General features: G+C 42.1%; 1 protein-coding gene across 1 annotated transcript; it reads left to right on the top strand.

The window, feature by feature from the left end:
• Window positions 1–1,638: 1,638 nt before the first annotated feature.
• On the top strand, window positions 1,639–12,054 carry znf365 (zinc finger protein 365). The gene is made up of 7 exons (XM_085799261.1): window positions 1,639–1,782; window positions 3,121–3,451; window positions 5,066–5,456; window positions 7,400–7,709; window positions 9,853–10,024; window positions 10,143–10,192; window positions 11,359–12,054. The coding sequence occupies exons 2-7, from the start codon at window positions 3,131–3,133 to the stop codon at window positions 11,651–11,653; spliced, it is 1,539 nt and encodes a 512-aa protein (XP_085655387.1). The 5' UTR covers window positions 1,639–1,782; window positions 3,121–3,130; the 3' UTR covers window positions 11,654–12,054.
• Window positions 12,055–17,107: the final 5,053 nt, after the last annotated feature.

Below are 17,107 nucleotides of genomic sequence, written 5' to 3'. Positions count from 1 at the left end.
TCCAACATAAAAACCAAACTCATGTAACTCCTGTTGCATTAAAGTTTTTTACTTAAAGCACATGTAGTTTTCAGTCACTCAGCTCAAGTCTCAGGTGTCCGACTTTTTCCACCAGCGCATGAATGTTACGTATCAGGTTGTTTTATTCACTGAGGTTTATTAATAACAATGGATGAAAACACTCAACAAACAGCTGAATGCTCTGTTCTGGCAGCTATACCTGAACTCATCTGGAATCAATTCTGGGAACAGACGTCATTTCTGTGGCATTGAAAACTGTGATGATATTATGGGCTGTTAAAAGAAAAGAAAGAAAAGAAAGAAAAGAAAAAAGCACAGTCACTGATTGTATAATACATCCTGTAGCCTACTACAGGACATCACTGTACATGATCACGGTGAAAATAAAAACTTTTTCTGAGACTCCATCTAATCTCCTTGTTTTGTTCTCACATGATGATTAATTTGAAATGAAAATGTTTCCATTTTTCATATTTTAACTGAATGCATCGTCATGTAGAGTCCGTACAACTATTTATTTTTAAAAAAAGTAGAAGATGCATCTAGTCAAACTTCGATAGGACTTTGTCTATTATGTTGTATCTATATATTTCCAGGGTTTAAGGGTTTGCTGACCACTTGGCCAGGTCACCCTTGCAAATGAGATCTTGATCTCAGTTGGTGTTACCTAGTTAAATAAAGATTTAATAATTTGTATTGATTCAGATTTTAGTGTGAAACTTTTTAGGTTTTAATGTGATAACTTATATTGTGAATTGGTTTCATCATTTTCTTACACAAAACCAGATTATTATGTTATAAACATGACATAATTTGTGTTTCTACATGACTCATTTTGTTATAAGGTTAGGCTATAGCCTAAGTTTATCACATATAACCTGAAGAAATATATTGTTATACAATGAAAAACCTACTGTTTAGAACAATGAACATTTTATGTTATGACGTGATTTATTTTATTTTAGTGTCGTGTAGTGTAATTTAGTTCAGTTTAGTGTGGTGTAGTGTAGTGTAGTAGTTTAGTTTAGTTTAGTTTAAGTCAAGTCAAGTCACTTTATAAAATGTCCCTTGTAGGGCAATTTGGTTGCAACAGACATTCGGCATCACATTCAAACAACATAGGACACACACAGTAAAAACATTTAAGATGTTCACGATGTAGGCAGCAAAGACACAGCAATAAAGTGCATTTGTAACGAATGGATATAAATATCAATAATAAATAGTAAGCAATAACTCCAATATGAATGCAAGAAATGCAAAAAAAACAGCAAAATGGCAGGGAAATCACCTCCTCTTCTCTGTGGCATTTAAAGCCTGAATTGAGAGGGGCAAAAAGGAGTGCTTGAATCTGTTTAGTTCAGCATCACACAGACAGCATCACAGGCTAAGGTTAGCATCGTTAGCTCGCTGTGTTAATTTAGTTTATGTTTTTATGTTTTTCAAATCCTGATCCTGCCTCATTCAGACGTTATTTAAAAAAAAAAAAAAAACTTGTTTTGAAAATCAAAACCGGAAATAAAACTTCTCAGGTTTAATTTTGAAAATCCCAACCGGATGTGTCGTTGTTTACTGCCTGTAGCTTGACGTGTGGTCCTCCACTGGTTGAATGGATGACATCATGCGGGCTGTAGCTGCTGCTGCTGCTGTTGCTACCGTTGCTACCGCTACCGTCCGTCTCCATCTGCGACATGACGCCTTCACACAGTAACGGCGGTCGGTCGGACGTGAGTTTACGGTTCTGCCGTGAAACTACAGTCGGTAAGAGCCGCACGTTCAATAAAATAAAACAAAAACAACAACCCGGTTCGTGTTCGGTGATGAATCAGCGGTTGTTGTTTCTGTATGGCTGCCTGCTAGTAGTTAGCACAGCGAGCTAACGGTGCTAACGGTAGCCTGTGATGTTGCTGAGCTAACGGTGCTAACGTTAGCCTGTGATGCTGTGTGATGCTGCTGAGCTAACGATGCTAAAGAGATATTGACCTGTTTTACACTCTGAAAATAAACTATACAATGGAAAAAATAAGTTAGTGAAAGGAATGATTACATAACTCATCTATATATGTGTAAAAATATATAGGATTGTTATTGTTGCCATGACTATTGTTGATGGAAAATGATGTCCTTACCACACAGGTTATTCACTGATTGACCCATGGACTTTAATATTTATTATTACACTGGATATTCAGTGTAATATTTAATTGCTAAATGAGCAGGTGTTAGTAATGTCATTTATAAAGTAAGAACAATAAAATATATGTCTGTCTTATGTCTGTAGTTTAGTTTAACCCAGAGACAGGAACAGATTAAGAGACACCGTTTATCATGTGTATGATAATTAAACTCAAAGAAATAAACAAAACATACTGAAAGTCTAAAGTGATTTTTATTCAGCCATAATAAACTACATAATAAATAGTTGAACCAATGCTCATTATCATAGTAAGGAAGGATTAAACCTATATATGAAACAGAAGATATGAATATATGAGTTATTTTTGTCAATTATTTGAACAATGGCCAAGAAAGGAAAGAATAAATATAAGCGTATGAATCATACAACTGAATATGGAAGAAAGGGAGAAGTATTTTTCTGAATCTGAAAATTAGTTTTGCCTAAATTGAATTTGATTGTTGTAATTTTTGTTTTGTTTTTGCTTTGGTTCAACTTTTATGAATCAATTGTTCTGTTTTGCCAGATTAATCAATGAATCATTTAGTTTGTAAACCACAAGTGTTTTGTTCAGCTAATACAACCAATAAATATTCAGAATCATAAGGAACTCACCTGAGTTTGAAGTTGGAGAAAATTCAACGTTTTTTGTTTTTTGACAGTGAAGGACTGCCTTGTATTTCTGTTATTTGGTAAATTAATCAATCATTAATGATTTAGTAATATTTGCTTTTCATTATTAATCAGTTCAACTTCTGATCCATTTCTAGATTTAAAACCCAAATAAATCCAGTTAAATTCATGTGGAACAGAAACCTCAGATCTATGAGAAGCTGAGACCAATAAGTTTAATTGTTTTCTGTGAATCGCCTCATTGATCGACACCTTCAGCACTGATGGCTAACTCAGTTTCCTCTCTGCAGGTGTGGAGTGATGCAGCAGAAGTTGTGCTCCAGAGGTTCTGGTTCTGGTTCTGGTTCTTTCCTCTTGGAGAGGAACGGTCAGGCCTGCGGCGCCGTCACTTCTTCCTGCGAAGCGAAGCTCCCGTTCCGCTGCCCGCGCTGCGGCGAGCAGGAGCGTTTCCGCAGCCTGGCCTCGCTGCGCTGCCACCTGGAATACCGACACTCGTACCGCTCGCCGGACGAGGTCGCCGGCGGCTTCAGCATCACCGGGAAACTCCCCGACCCTCTGACGGCGGCGGCCATCCCCTGGCACGACATGAGCCTCCCCACCCGCAGGGGGCAGCAGAGCACGGTAGGGCTGGGACGAGACGCTTTTCTCCCAATTCGATTCTTCTACGATTTTTTGGATGCCAATGGGCTCTACGCACAGCTCCAGCACTTCCTGAATTTAAGGCAGGTCCTTCATTTCCTGTCTTACATTATTGGACAAACTGATTAATCCACGTGTGTCTGATCATTGTGACTACTCAGACACACCTGGATTAATCACTGTGTCCAATAATGTAAGACAGGAAATGAAGGACCTGCCTTAAATTCAGGAAGTGCTGGAGCTGTGCATAGAGCCCATTCGATATAGAGAGCCTAAGCGGAAGCAGGAAGTAACGTCGCCATGGGACCTCAACTCGGAGAATGTCTCCATGTGAGTGAACGGGAGTGAAAGTTTTATTTTGTGATCCAATTGAATTGCACCATGAGAAAAAAATCTGACCTCTACCTGTTTAAAACACCACGTTTCATGAAGAGAAATCAGCAGTTTGTTGTAAAACTATTGTAGAATAAAATTCGGAAGAATCTGTAACCAGAAAGACTACAAGTCGCGTAGGTGACGTCACCACATGGCGCCCTTTCCCGTGTCAGTTGGTGACGTATTTTTTGTGGGACACCAGATCTGTAGTCCGCAGAGCGTCTTCACACTAAATACATTCTTCTGTTGCCGTTTTACAACAAACTGCTGATTTCTCGGGATGAAACGTGATGTTTTAAACAGGTAGAAGACATATTTTTTTCTCATGGCACAATTCAATCGGATCACAAAATAAAACTTTCACTCCCGTTCACTTACATGGAGACTTTTTCCGAGTTGAGGTCCCATGGCGACGTTACTTCCTGCTTCCGCTTAGGCTCTCTATTGCCAATTTTCTCGATTTTCAGTCTGCATTTTTAACACCAGTGAAACAGTTGAATGATTATGATTGTCTACAGACTATTCCAGGAAACATATTTCCCCAAAAAACATACACATCACATGTAAGTCAGTCTTTAAGATTTATTCAGCAACAATATATACTATGTTTACTCTCTTTTCAAAAGCCTGGACTGCATAAAAGAGGCAAAAATAAAAGAGTGTAGAAAATACAGGCTTCTGAAACCTTTCTGACAAAATGAGATATAGACGGAGGTAAACTGCTCCATTTTAACATTTATCTGCAAACAAACACTGTAGGAGCCTATAAATTAACATACTCCATTATAAAGTGAAAGTGAAATTACAAAGTGAAGAATTAAAAAAAATTCTAAAAAAAAAAAACATTTTTTTTTTTTTCAGAAATCGATTTTTTATTTTATTTTTTGAATTTTTTTATACACAACATACTCCATTATAAAGTGAACTTAAACCCTTTTCAAAACCTGCACATTGCACAATATTTTAAAAAAAAAATTCTAAAAAAATTAAATAAATAAGTTTATTTATCTAAAAAAAAAATTAAAAATTTTCAAAAATCGATTTTCTTTTATTTATTTTTTAGAATTTTTTATATAAACTTATTTTTTTTGTAAAAAAGGCGAACAAATGCACATTGCACAATATAAAAAAAAAAAAAAAATCTAAAAAAAGAAATCAATTTAAAAATCATCAATGTATATTGTGATACTCATGTGAATGGATGTTTTCTCCCGCCCCCAGAGCGCGGGGCGGCCGCCTCACGCCCGCTCCCTCAGCGACAGCAGAGACAGCGGCTTCCTCCACTCCTACGGCTCCGTGAGGAGGCGCACGCAGAGCGTCGGCGTGGGAACGCAGGCGGAGGAGGAGGAGGAGGACGACGATGATGAGGAGGAAGAGGAGGAGGAGGAGGAAGGCTGCACTGAGGATGAAGACGGAGGAGACGAGGATGAGGAGGAGGACAATGACGAAGGAGGAGGAGCTGAAGACGTTAAAATGTCCAGAAAGAAGTCAGACGCAGGTCATCATCACTACAACCACCATCACTTCTACTTCCCGCCGCTGGCTTCCCTCGGACTGCCGCCGCCCGACCCGGACTTTGACCTGGACCTGGATCTGGACCTGGATCTGGTCGGTGGGTTCAGATTCACTAAATTATTTAATTATTCTGCCTGTATCTCTGACTAATACTCTAGGGCCCTTTGAATCTGTTTTATTTTTTCACAAATTGCGTTTTTTTCCGTTTAATTTTTTGGGGGAATTCAGTTTTATACCTTTTACTCTTATTTTACCACCAAAAAGAGTGGGTTTTTAATGTCAAACACTTTTCCTCCATACCTTAAGAACAGATAGGCGTACTGCATGATGCAACATAACATTGCACTGTAAGTACTACAACCACCTACAAAAATGCTTAGCACTTCAGTTAGCCTGACAAGCCAGACTATATCATTAACATGTCTAGTCTGGCAACGAGCGGTAGACCTCGGCTCAATCCAGGGGGCGGGATGAAGGCTGTCTGTCAAACTGCCTCTGCACCAATAGGGTAGCGCTACAACCAATCAGAGCAAAGAGCAGGATGACGTTAGCCTGACAAGCCAATTAAAATGTATGTCGTCATGGCGTTAAGCCCGCCCAACGACTCTCTAAACAGATGGTGTTCAAGACTCAAAAAGTTCCTATGGCTCGTTTCTAGACCCACCTACGGAGCAGATATATTTGCTGCCGCTAGGGGGCAGCTAGATTTCTAGGCTACATTTCAGTCAAATTATGTCATATTCCACGATTTTCTGTGTTAAAAGATTCAGTTTTAATTGGCCAATTCCGTGATTCCGTCCGTGATTCCGTGATTGCAGAAATCATAGAGCCCAATGCTGCATCGTCATCAAAACATGCAGTATTCATGAACTACGCTTTATTTTCCAAGCAATAACCCCCTGTCTTCGTATAAAAATGGTTTAGTCCATGCTTGAGCAACAGTAGCTCTCTGTAAACGTGTAATAATAATTGTGTAAATTGCATCGTGCACTGTCAAGAACATAGAGTAACAGAAAAGTAAAACAAACAAAAAAGATCATAATACATAATCTAAGAACAGGGTATCCGCGGGGTCTTGAAAAGTATTAAAAGGTGATAAATCAATGAATAAAAAGTATTAAAAAGTCTTTTCACAACTTTATAAAGTCTTAAATTTTGAAGGTATTTTTTCTGAATTAGCTGTCCAAGAATTTGATGCCTAAAAAACATTGTGAAAGTGTGTGAATTTATTCATTTTATTAAAAAACAAAGATGAACCGGTACATAAAAAGAAAAGAAGATTGTTGTTTTGGTTTTTTGAGAGTGGAGCTGACTCAGTTTTGTTGTTTTTTTCGTGATAAACTTTGCCTTTGATTTATTATCCCAGCCTATTTTGAATTCTGTTATATCATAGTGGTCTATAGTCTTTATCACAAACTAAAACGGAAAAAAGTGGCGGTGAGATATTGAAAAATATTGAGAAGGTCTTGAAAATGTCTTAAAGGTGTACAGAAAAGAAAATTGAATTTAAGCCCACTCTGGGTCATAAAATTAGTGTAATAACTCATCTATCAGACGATGTAGGCCAAATTTTGTGCAAAATTCTATTTTTGAGTAAATCCGGGATGAAAGTGTGTTTTTTTTTTTCGCATTGGATAATGCAGGCGCACAGATTATACGTCAGCCTGCACACGATTCACCCGCCACTGATATTGGATCCGTAATCCATCATTCAAACGTCTGAGACACACACACACACACACACGGAGCTCGGTCTCGCCCCAAGCTTTGAATATCCCGCCCACTCGATAACGACCAATCAAATTCGTTTTCCTTACTCGGGTAAACTCGTGTTGCAGCTCGTGACAACTCGGCGCGACAAACAGGACAAACGGCCATTTCTGTACACCTTTAAAAAGGTATTAGAACTAACTTCAAGATTCCTGTATAAACCCTGAAGACAAAAGTGGTGATGAAAAGTGAGGGGTCAGGGGCCCAGAGTTCCTAGCAACGGCCCTGGTCTTGTGTGTGTGTGTGACTCGTCTCCTTCGCTGCAACCAGAGCAGAACTCGTACTCGGGCGTGGAGACGGCGGCGGCCTCGGCGGCGGTGCGGCGGCGTCTGGCCAGAATCCTGCAGGCGGCCGACAGCACGATGCAGCGGCGCCTCGCCAAGGTGAGCACGGAGCTGGCCCAGACCGACACCGAGCTGCTGTGTGAACGCGCTCACTCGCAGCATCTGGCCCAGGAGCGGCAGGAGGTGGCCGAGCGGGAGCGGTCACTGAGCCGCCAGGTGGACGTGGCCGTCATGGTGATCGCCGCGCTGAGGGAGCAGCTCAACGCCTCGGAGAACGAGCTGGAGCGAAGAGAAAGGTAATCAAGCCGACTGCCGACTGAATGCTGACTTCACACCAACTGAATGCTGAGTCAATGCCGACTCAACGCTGACTTAACAGCAACTCAAAGCTGACCTAATTCTGACTTAACGCCATCTGAACGCTGACTCAACGCTTACTTAATGCTGACTCAGCGCTGACTTAACACGATTCAACACTGACTTAATGTCAACTCAACGCTGACTTACTGCCGCCTGAACGCTGACTTATCACCAACTGAATGCTGAGTTAACGCTTACTTAATGCCGACTCAGCGCTGACTGAACGCTGACTCAACGCTGACTTATCACCAACTGAATGCTGAGTTAACGCTGACTTAATGCCAACTCATCGCCGACTTAATGCCGACTCATCACTGACTTATTGCAGACTCATCGCTGACTTAATGCCGACTCAACGCTGACTTAATGCCGACTCAACACTGACTCAACGTTGACTTAACGCTGACTCATCGCTGACTTAATGCCGACTCAACGCTGACTTAACGCCGACTCAACGCTGACTTAATGTCGACTCAACGCTGACTCAACACTGACTTAATGCCGACTCAACACTGATTTAATGCCGACTCAACGCTGACTCAACGCTGACTTAATGCCGACTCAACGCTGACTTAACGCCGACTCAACGCTGACTTAATGCCGACTCAACGCTGACTCAACACTGACTCAACACTGATTTAATGCCGACTCAACGCTGACTTAATGCCGACTCAACGCTGACTCAACACTGACTCAACGCTGACTTAATGCCGACTCAACGCTGACTTAATGCCGACTCAACACTGACTCAACACTGACTCAACGCCGACTCAACGCTGACTTAATGCCGACTCAACGCTGACTTAATGCCGACTCAACGCTGACTCAACGCTGACTTAATGCCGACTCAACGCTGACTTAATGCCGACTCAACGCTGACTTAATGCCGACTCAACGCTGACTTAATGCCGACTCAACGCTGATTCAACGCCGACTCAACGCTGACTTAATGCTGACTCAACGCTGACTTAATGCTGACTCAACGCTGACTTAATGCCGACTCGACACTGACTCAACACTGACTTAATGCCAACTCAACACTGACTCAGCGCTGACTTAATGCCGACTCAACGCTGACTCAACGCCGACTCAACGCTGACTTAATGCCGACTCAACGCTGACTTAATGCCGACTCAACGCTGACTTAATGCCGACTCAACACTGACTCAACGCTGACTCAGCACTGACTTAATGCCGACTCAACACTGACTCAACGCTGACTTAATGCCGACTCAACACTGACTCAACGCTGACTTAATGCCGACTCAACACTGACTCAACGCTGACTCAGCACTGACTTAATGCCGACTCAACACTGACTCAACGCTGACTCAACACTGACTTAATGCCGACTCAACACTGACTCAACGCTGACTCAACACTGACTTAATGCTGACTCAACGCTGACTTAATGCTGACTCAACGCTGACTTAATGCTGACTCAACGCTGACTTAATGCCGATTCAACGCTGACTTAATGCCGACTCAACGCTGATTTAATGCCGACTCAATGCTGACTTAATGCCGACTCAACGCTGACTTTATGTTGACTTAATGCTGACTCAACGCTGACTTAATGCCGACTCAACACTGACGTTATGCCGACTCAGCGCTGACTTAATGCCGACTCAACACTGACTTAATGCCGACTCAACACTGACTCAACGCTGACTCAACGCTGACTCAACACTGACTTAATGCCGACTCAACACTGACGTTATGCCGACTCAGCGCTGACTTAATGCCGACTCAACACTGACTCACCGCTGACTCAACACTGACTCAGCGCTGACTCCGCGCTGACTTAATGCCGACTCAACGCTGACTTAACGCCGACTCAACGCTGACTTAATTTCGACTCAACGCTTACTTAATGCCGACTCAACACTGACTTCATACTGACTTAATGCCAACTCAACGCTGACTCAATGCTGACTTAATGCCGACTCAACGCTGACTTAATGCCGACTCAACGCTGACTTAATGCCGACTCAACGCTGACTCAACACTGACTTAATGCTGACTCAGCGCTGACTTAACGCTGAATTGACGCTGACTTGACGTGTCCTCTGTCTCCAGGGAGGTTTTAACCATCCAGAAGTTTCTGGAGGCGGCGGCTCGACAGGAAACCTGCGGTAAAGTTCGTATCCAGTGTTTCATCGAGAACCTGCTGAGACGCATCGCTCTGGCTGAGAGGCTGGTGGAGTACTACCAGGTCAACGGCAGCCCGACGCAGTGCAACCACTACAAGGTGCAGCACGCACACACACACACACACACACACACACACACACACTGAGTTAATCATGATATATGTTGTTGAGTTCTGTGAGTGAAACCGTGACCTCTGACCTCTGGCGTCTCCTCAGCAGCACCAGCAGCCAACGAACAATGGACCTCACAGAATCACTAAGAGCAGGTCGGTCACATGACGTCACATCATTTCTACTGAGCGGAAAAGAAAGAACATTCACCAAACATCCTTATATTTCAGTTTTCATTCAACTTTTACAGTATGAATCAATTTTTCAATTATTGGTTGATTTTTTGTTCCATTAATACTTCAGAATTTCACTTTTACAGTTGTATAATCAATAATCGATTATCAGATAACTGCTAAATATGTCTTAATTGATCAATTAATCAGTTGTGTTTCAGCTCTGAATTTGTTTAATATTGATCCTTTGTGATCAATCAGTAAAACAAATAGCTTATAATGATGTGAGTCTTTAAAGGTAGAGCCTGGAGCTTTGTTCGTTGCAGTTTGTAAACAAAACATTGAAACTGGGCTCCTCCTCCTCTCGGGCTAAGCTGTGTAGCCTCCTGCCCCAGACAGCAGCCGTTGTCATGACAACAAAGGAAAGGAAATACAGTCTGAGTGAAGCTCTGGAGCCGCGGGCCAATAGCCGACCGTCACCAACACCGGGAGCCTCTGGTGTTATGTTGTTATGCCGTTGTGGTGAGCTGGGAAGACGGTGTTAGCTGCGGATGCTAACCGCTACCGCTAGCCGAAGTTAGCATCGAGCTAGCTCACTACAACGGCCCTAATACTTGTTACCAGTGTCGGTGACGGTGGGGAATCGGTCCGTGGCTCCAGCGCTTCACTCAGACTGTATTTCTTTTTCTTTGCGGTCCTGACTGCTGCTGCTGAGAGAGAGAGAGACGTGCTAGCTGCTAGCACTCGTTAGCATCAGAGACAGCTAGTGCGGCTAGCAGCCCTGAGCCTCCTACTCTGCTGCACGTAGCTTCACCTGAGCTCCGTCACTGGCTGGAGAGAAAACACAGACTCTCTCTTCCATAGATATCTATGCTCTCTCGCCACTCCACCCAGAAACGTGCACGTGCATTATAAAACCTGAACAAAACAGAGCAAAAGACCAAAATACAGGCACAGGACTAGAAGCCCAGAGTTGACGATTTAGACGGATTTCATTTGTACAAATCTAATGTTTATTTTTTGGGCACAAAACTCCAGACCCAACCTTTTAATGACGTCATCTTATTACAGTGATGTATTGATTGATTGATTGGATGGAAACACTTTAAAACGGCTTAGTGACTGTTCCTGTTTCCTGTCCTCCTCAGGTCGGCGGGGGGTCAGCTGTCCTCGTCCGGTCTCCACAACAACAGGACACACTCGTCCTCCCAGTTTGGCAGCCGTCCTCTGTTCTCCAAACCCGGCGGCGGCACCGAGCGGGACCGAGACCGAGACCGAGACAGAGACCGGGATCGAGACCGGGACAGAGACCGAGACCGGGAGCACCGGGAGCGGGAACACCGGGAGCGCCTGGCCCAGTCGTCCCGGCTGTTCTGTCGACCCGAGCACCGCGACGACATCTGGAACCACCAGCGGCGCCGCTCGGCCGGGTACGAGGCCTAGAACTGTGGCGAGAGAGAGAGAGGGCGACGGCGGTAAAACGCTCACGACACAGCGGCTTTATTCCAGTGTGATAACCTGTGGAAAAGTTCAAAACAAAAACTTGGTTTGGACCAACAACAACAACATCAACGTTTCCTGCAAAACTGATCAAGTTTCTAAAACGTTTCTTTGTCACAGAAAAGTTTACAAATCTGGAAAATTTAGACAAAATCTCACCGACAAAAATCAGTTAGAAAGAGAAAACGATTCCCCGAAACATTAAACTGTTTTATTTTCACAAGTGTTATAATTTAATGTACAGTTCCCTGTAAATTCCCATTGAATTAAATATATATATATATATAGATATGGATTTATTTAAAATGATAATTTATTTATATAAAAATAGAAAAACACAACATTTAAAGGACAATTCCGGGCAAATTCAACTCGGGGCTGTATTTTCCTAACATTGTAGGTTTAAAAGAAGGAATCTGAAGATTTTCAGTTTAATTGCTCCTGTTTTGCGGTAGTTGTGTCTGTCCCTGCGTCGCCACGGCAGCGATGAATGGGAGCGGATGCAAGTTCTGCTGCTTAGGCTGTTTGCATCCCTCAAAGCCGCAATTTTTTTCCACAGACAGCGTCAGATGGCGACTCAAACATGCACCCAGAAGGAGCAATTAAACTGAAAGTCTTCAGATTCCTTCTTTTAGACCTAAAATGTTAGGAAAATACAGCCCCGAGTTGAATTTGCCCAGAATTGTCCTTTAAGAGTCGTCACAATAATAAACATTTGTCATTTCACAGAGAAACTGATCAACACGTGTCTACTGCTGCCCTGAGATAAATAATAAGAGGAAGAGAAGAGTGACAATGAGAAACAGTATAAAATTAAAATATAACGGGCCGTCAGAGTATAAATATTAACTTGTCCATCAAAGTCTGATGCTGCGTAACAGGGTTCAACAACATCAATATGCAATAATAAATAGAGCTGCATGGACTTTTTTTAACCTCTGTGTTATTGTGGCGTTTTGTACTTTTCCATCAATTATTCCACTGAAATAAAAACACAGCAGGACGAAGATGTTGATAAAGTTTCACTATTCAAACACAGAAACAAACACGACAGCTTCGACGGCACAAACCTTCTTCACCTTCCACAAACGAAGTTTTTTAAGTCGACCCCATAAGTTCTGGATAATTTCCTCCTCTGTGTTTTAGAGAAACTTCAGGTCGGATGATAAATGGTTTTTATATTCATTCTCAGATTAATTATAAGATTTAGTTTTGGTTTTTAGTGTAAATAGTTCCCGTTGCCGTCGGCGACTCGTCCTCTCCTCTGGTCCGACCTTCACCTTAACGTCTCGTCCCGGTTCAGTCCAGTCGTCTTCTCTCCGTCTGTGCTTTCAACACCAAACAGAGGATTTAAGTTTTTTTATTTTATTTACGTCTCTGACTCTAAAAACTCATAGTGAAGATTAAAATCGATCTCCTCTTAAAGGGTAATTGCCGTTTTTTTTTTACAATCTGGACCTTATTTCTAGCATAAAATCCGATCATTTCCTCCCCCAGATAACTTTGGTGTCATTACAAGTGGTTGTGATGAAATGAGCTCCAGCCGAGAGGCGCGTATATCCGTATAATGGAGAATGCAGCCTCTAAATAACACATTATCTGCAGAGAAACTCCTTCATTTCACCAATATTTAGTTCTGATAGGCTAGTGCTATTCCCCTATGAGTCAGTATCAGAGACCGAGGCTTTTATTTGAGAATTTACGGTAATTAAAGTTATAAATGTCACATGTGCACACACAACTAACATGGACCTGATTGTAGAAACTTGGCCCTTTCCTTAGCTGTATATATTTATATGTGTATGTAAATATAATATATTAATTACTACAGGGTGAACTATAGAAGAAGATGTTTTGTAGTTGAGATGTTGCATAGTCGCGGCCGCTGCGTTGATTTGGTTTGTAAAGCACAGACGGGACGTCGACGTCAGACCTGGGTCACATCAGTTCTGTGTTCAGTTTTGTTTGAACCGGCCTCAGATCACAGAGAAACATCACATACGTTGACTAATGTATGTTGTGTTTTTTATTGATCCCTCCTGGCGGTCGGAACCAGGAAGTGTAGTGGAGGGAAAACACGGAGATTTCACAACAACTGACTCTTTGTTTGGTTTGGCTTTAGTTTTCCCACATTTCCTAAAATCCACAGTTCTTAGATATTCAGAACCAGAATCGGTTCTTGACTCTGCAGTGATGCTACTCCTACTGAAGTTCGCATGCTGCTAGTCAGCTAGCCTATGCATTTTCCGATACCGAGTAAATGCTAACGCAGGCTCATGCTAAATCAATCAATCTTTATTTATATAGCACATAAAAACATCTGGAGTGATGATCAAAGTGCTTCACATAAAATATACAAAAGAGAATTTAAGAAAACAGCGATGATAAAAACAAATGACAAAGCAACAGAAATGTAAAAACAAAAGGTGTCAGAGAGCCACTGGATAATGACCCTTAAGATTAGACTTAAAGGAATAGTTCACCAAAAAATGAAAGTCATTATTGACTCCCTCATATGCTGATGAATACTCTGGAGTAGTTTTTTATTCCTCAAAGGTCATCTGGAGACCCGGGAGGCCGGTTCCTAGTCCAACCAAAACTTTATATGAGAGTAATAATAAGGGCCGACACAAAAACGTCCATAAAACTACACAACAACCATTAAATATTCCTCCACACTGCTCATCCACTGCAATCCAAATGTCCTGAAGGGATATAAGGTCCTGTTCAGGCTGTAAAAATGTCCTGAATGAGGTAGTTTCCAGTAAACTCTGGACTATCTCCCTTCAGGACACTTGGATTGCAGTGGACGAGCAGTGTGGAGGAATATTAAATGGTTGTTGTGTAGTTTTATGGACATTTTTGTGTCAGTCCCTATTATTACTCTCATATAAAGTTTTGGTTGGACTAGGAACCGGCCTCCCGGGTCTCCAGATGCACTTTGAGGAATAAAAAACTACTCCGGAGTATTCACCAGGAGTCAATAATGACAATAATGAATTTAATTTTCTGGTGAACTTTGGTGAAACTTCCTTTAATAAAAACAGTTCCCAGCACAGAGAGACATTTGTTTTAGTCATGTTTGTTGACAGTTTGTAATAATAATTAATCGCAAGAATGAAGTCTTTACGGCGTCTTTGTGCGAACGTCCCCTCCACTACGCTACCAGGTGAAACCGGCCGTGTTCCCGCGGCGGCGTGGCCCAGCTCTGTAGGACGCCACACATAAAACGAATGTACTCTCGAGTTAACAAATAGCTCAAAGTGAAGAGTCGGTCGGGTCTCGAACTTGCGCTCCTTCACGTAGAAACGGGTGGAGATTCTCCGATCTCACACACACACACACACACACACACACACACACGTATATATATATGAACAAAAACACACAAAAACGAATGACGCCGTTATCAGCGCTCTCATCCAAAGTGACTTACAGTGCCGTGAACGCTTACAGTGCATCTGCAGTATAATGAACAAACTCCCGACGGCTTGTTTAATAGAATCATTCCTCTGTATCGTTCCGTACGATCTGTTTACACGTCATCTTTGCACTCATGCGGTCATAAAGAATGTAAATGTAAAAGACGGTAATGTGATGTTAAAAAAAAAACTTTAAAAATACAAAATAACAAGTATCTTTGCTGTCACTGGTTTAGGTTTCGTTGACGGTGTGTTTAAAAATAGATATTTTGTATACAAAGCTATTATGTGTCGTCAGGTGGAAGTACGTAGTAGTCTGACAGAACTTTAACCGGGCAGAACAAACACAAACCAAGTCTGTACTGTTTTTATATTATTATTATTATTATTGATGAGCAGCAGCCGGGTGTTTGCAGGTCCTTTTGAAATGATGTTGATTTAAATCTTAAAGGGATAGTTCAACATTTTGGCAAATTGGGCCATTGCCATAACCCCTATAGTCATAGCAGTAGGTTCGTTACCTTTAATTGTCGGTGCAAGCTGTTTTTAGAAGAAGAGGGAAGAGGGGAGGGAAATTCATGCAAAACCGCTGATGCGCGTTGCCTTCAGGGACAGTTTTTCATCAACAGTCTCTGTATTTCCCTCTAAAACAACTCTGTGTGGTAACGTTGTGTTATTATCTCATAGCGTGGTGAATGTGCAGGTCACAACTTGTCCACCAGAGCGTTGTGGAGTTGTTGGGATTGTGTATTTGATGAGTTCGATGATGAGGGAAACCAAGAAATCCCATAATGAGCCTCCGTTTGTAGCGTAGCTCTGAGCAGCTCACGGCTCTGCTCCGCCGTTCTAAAAACAGCTTGCACCGACAATTAAAGGTAACGAACCTACTGCTATGACTATAGGGATTATGACAATGGGCCAATTTGCCAAAAATGTTGAACTATCCCTTTAAAAGTCCTGCAGGTCTTAGTCTTGAACACAGCTAACAAAACCAAGACGCTACAATTTACAGATGCCCCCTAAACGCCTAAACACCCAAGCTATTTTATATTTTAGTTTATATTATAGTTGTTGTAAAATGTGCCAATATGAACAGCCTGTAGCAACCTGAAATGTAATAAAGGCCAATAATATAATAAAGCCAAAAAATATATGTTTGAGCCAATAATGTATCAACTTTTTTGCTGGTTATTACATTATTGGCCTAGTGTTAAAAAAAAAAAAGTTTGACATTGTAATAACTGGAGCAGATAATGTAATAATATACGATAAACTCCTACCATGCTTCATGAGAAATGTGATTATATCATCACAGATCATATATTATTACATTATCGGCACCAGTTATTATATTATTAACTCATTGAGTGCCGCGCTCCTTTCCAAAGTTTTAGTCAAGTGTACCGGCAAATTAGACCATATTTGACTTTTTATTTTAGAGCCATAGTGTATTCTATATTATTGCCACCAACACATACTGTAGCTCATTTGAAAGGTTTAACTTTATCCTTCAAATGGCCACAAACCGTTTGTTTCTACGTGCCTCCGTTCCTGAGAAAAGTCAAGCTAAACATGGCTGGGTTTCACCAAAATCCCTCCTTTTTTTCTAGAAAAGGAGATAGAGCGTCTTTTATGAAAGGTGCGCTGTTTGTGCCTGTCGCTCTTCTGACACTCGCATTTCTGGATCAAAGGGCTCGTATAAGATAAATATACACAACAATTGTTGTTCTATTCACAAAACCACCATCGGGGGCGGGGGGGGGCGCCACTAAACAGCAATAACACAGACGCACCGTGCCGTGTCACAGCCTCTCGCCGCGGAACGTGAGGCTCTGCCGGCCACAGCGGCTCGCGAACACCGGTCCCGCCGGTGGTCGCGGTCCGTCTGTGGTACGGGTCGGTGGTGCCGGTCTGCTTTGACCCAGAGACCATCAGATTTTACCGCGGGAGGACTTTGGGGAGGACACGGTGTTGC

This window comes from Trachurus japonicus, chromosome 15 (assembly GCF_045865225.1).
Source record: "Trachurus japonicus isolate A0001 chromosome 15, Traja_1.0".
Taxonomy (NCBI): Eukaryota; Metazoa; Chordata; class Actinopteri; order Carangiformes; family Carangidae; genus Trachurus; species Trachurus japonicus.
Note: the sequence above shows the minus strand (reverse complement) of the source record. Positions and strands in the feature narration are given on the sequence as shown.

Coding starts and splice junctions, on each gene's coding strand:
- znf365 (XM_085799261.1), top strand. CDS start 3,131: ATGCAGCAGAAGTTGTGCTCCAGAGGTTCTGGTTCTGGTTCTGGTTCT. Junction 5,457..7,399: donor TCTGGACCTGGATCTGGTCG/GTGGGTTCAGAT, acceptor CGCTGCAACCAG/AGCAGAACTCGTACTCGGGC. Junction 10,193..11,358: donor CACAGAATCACTAAGAGCAG/GTCGGTCACATG, acceptor TGTCCTCCTCAG/GTCGGCGGGGGGTCAGCTGT.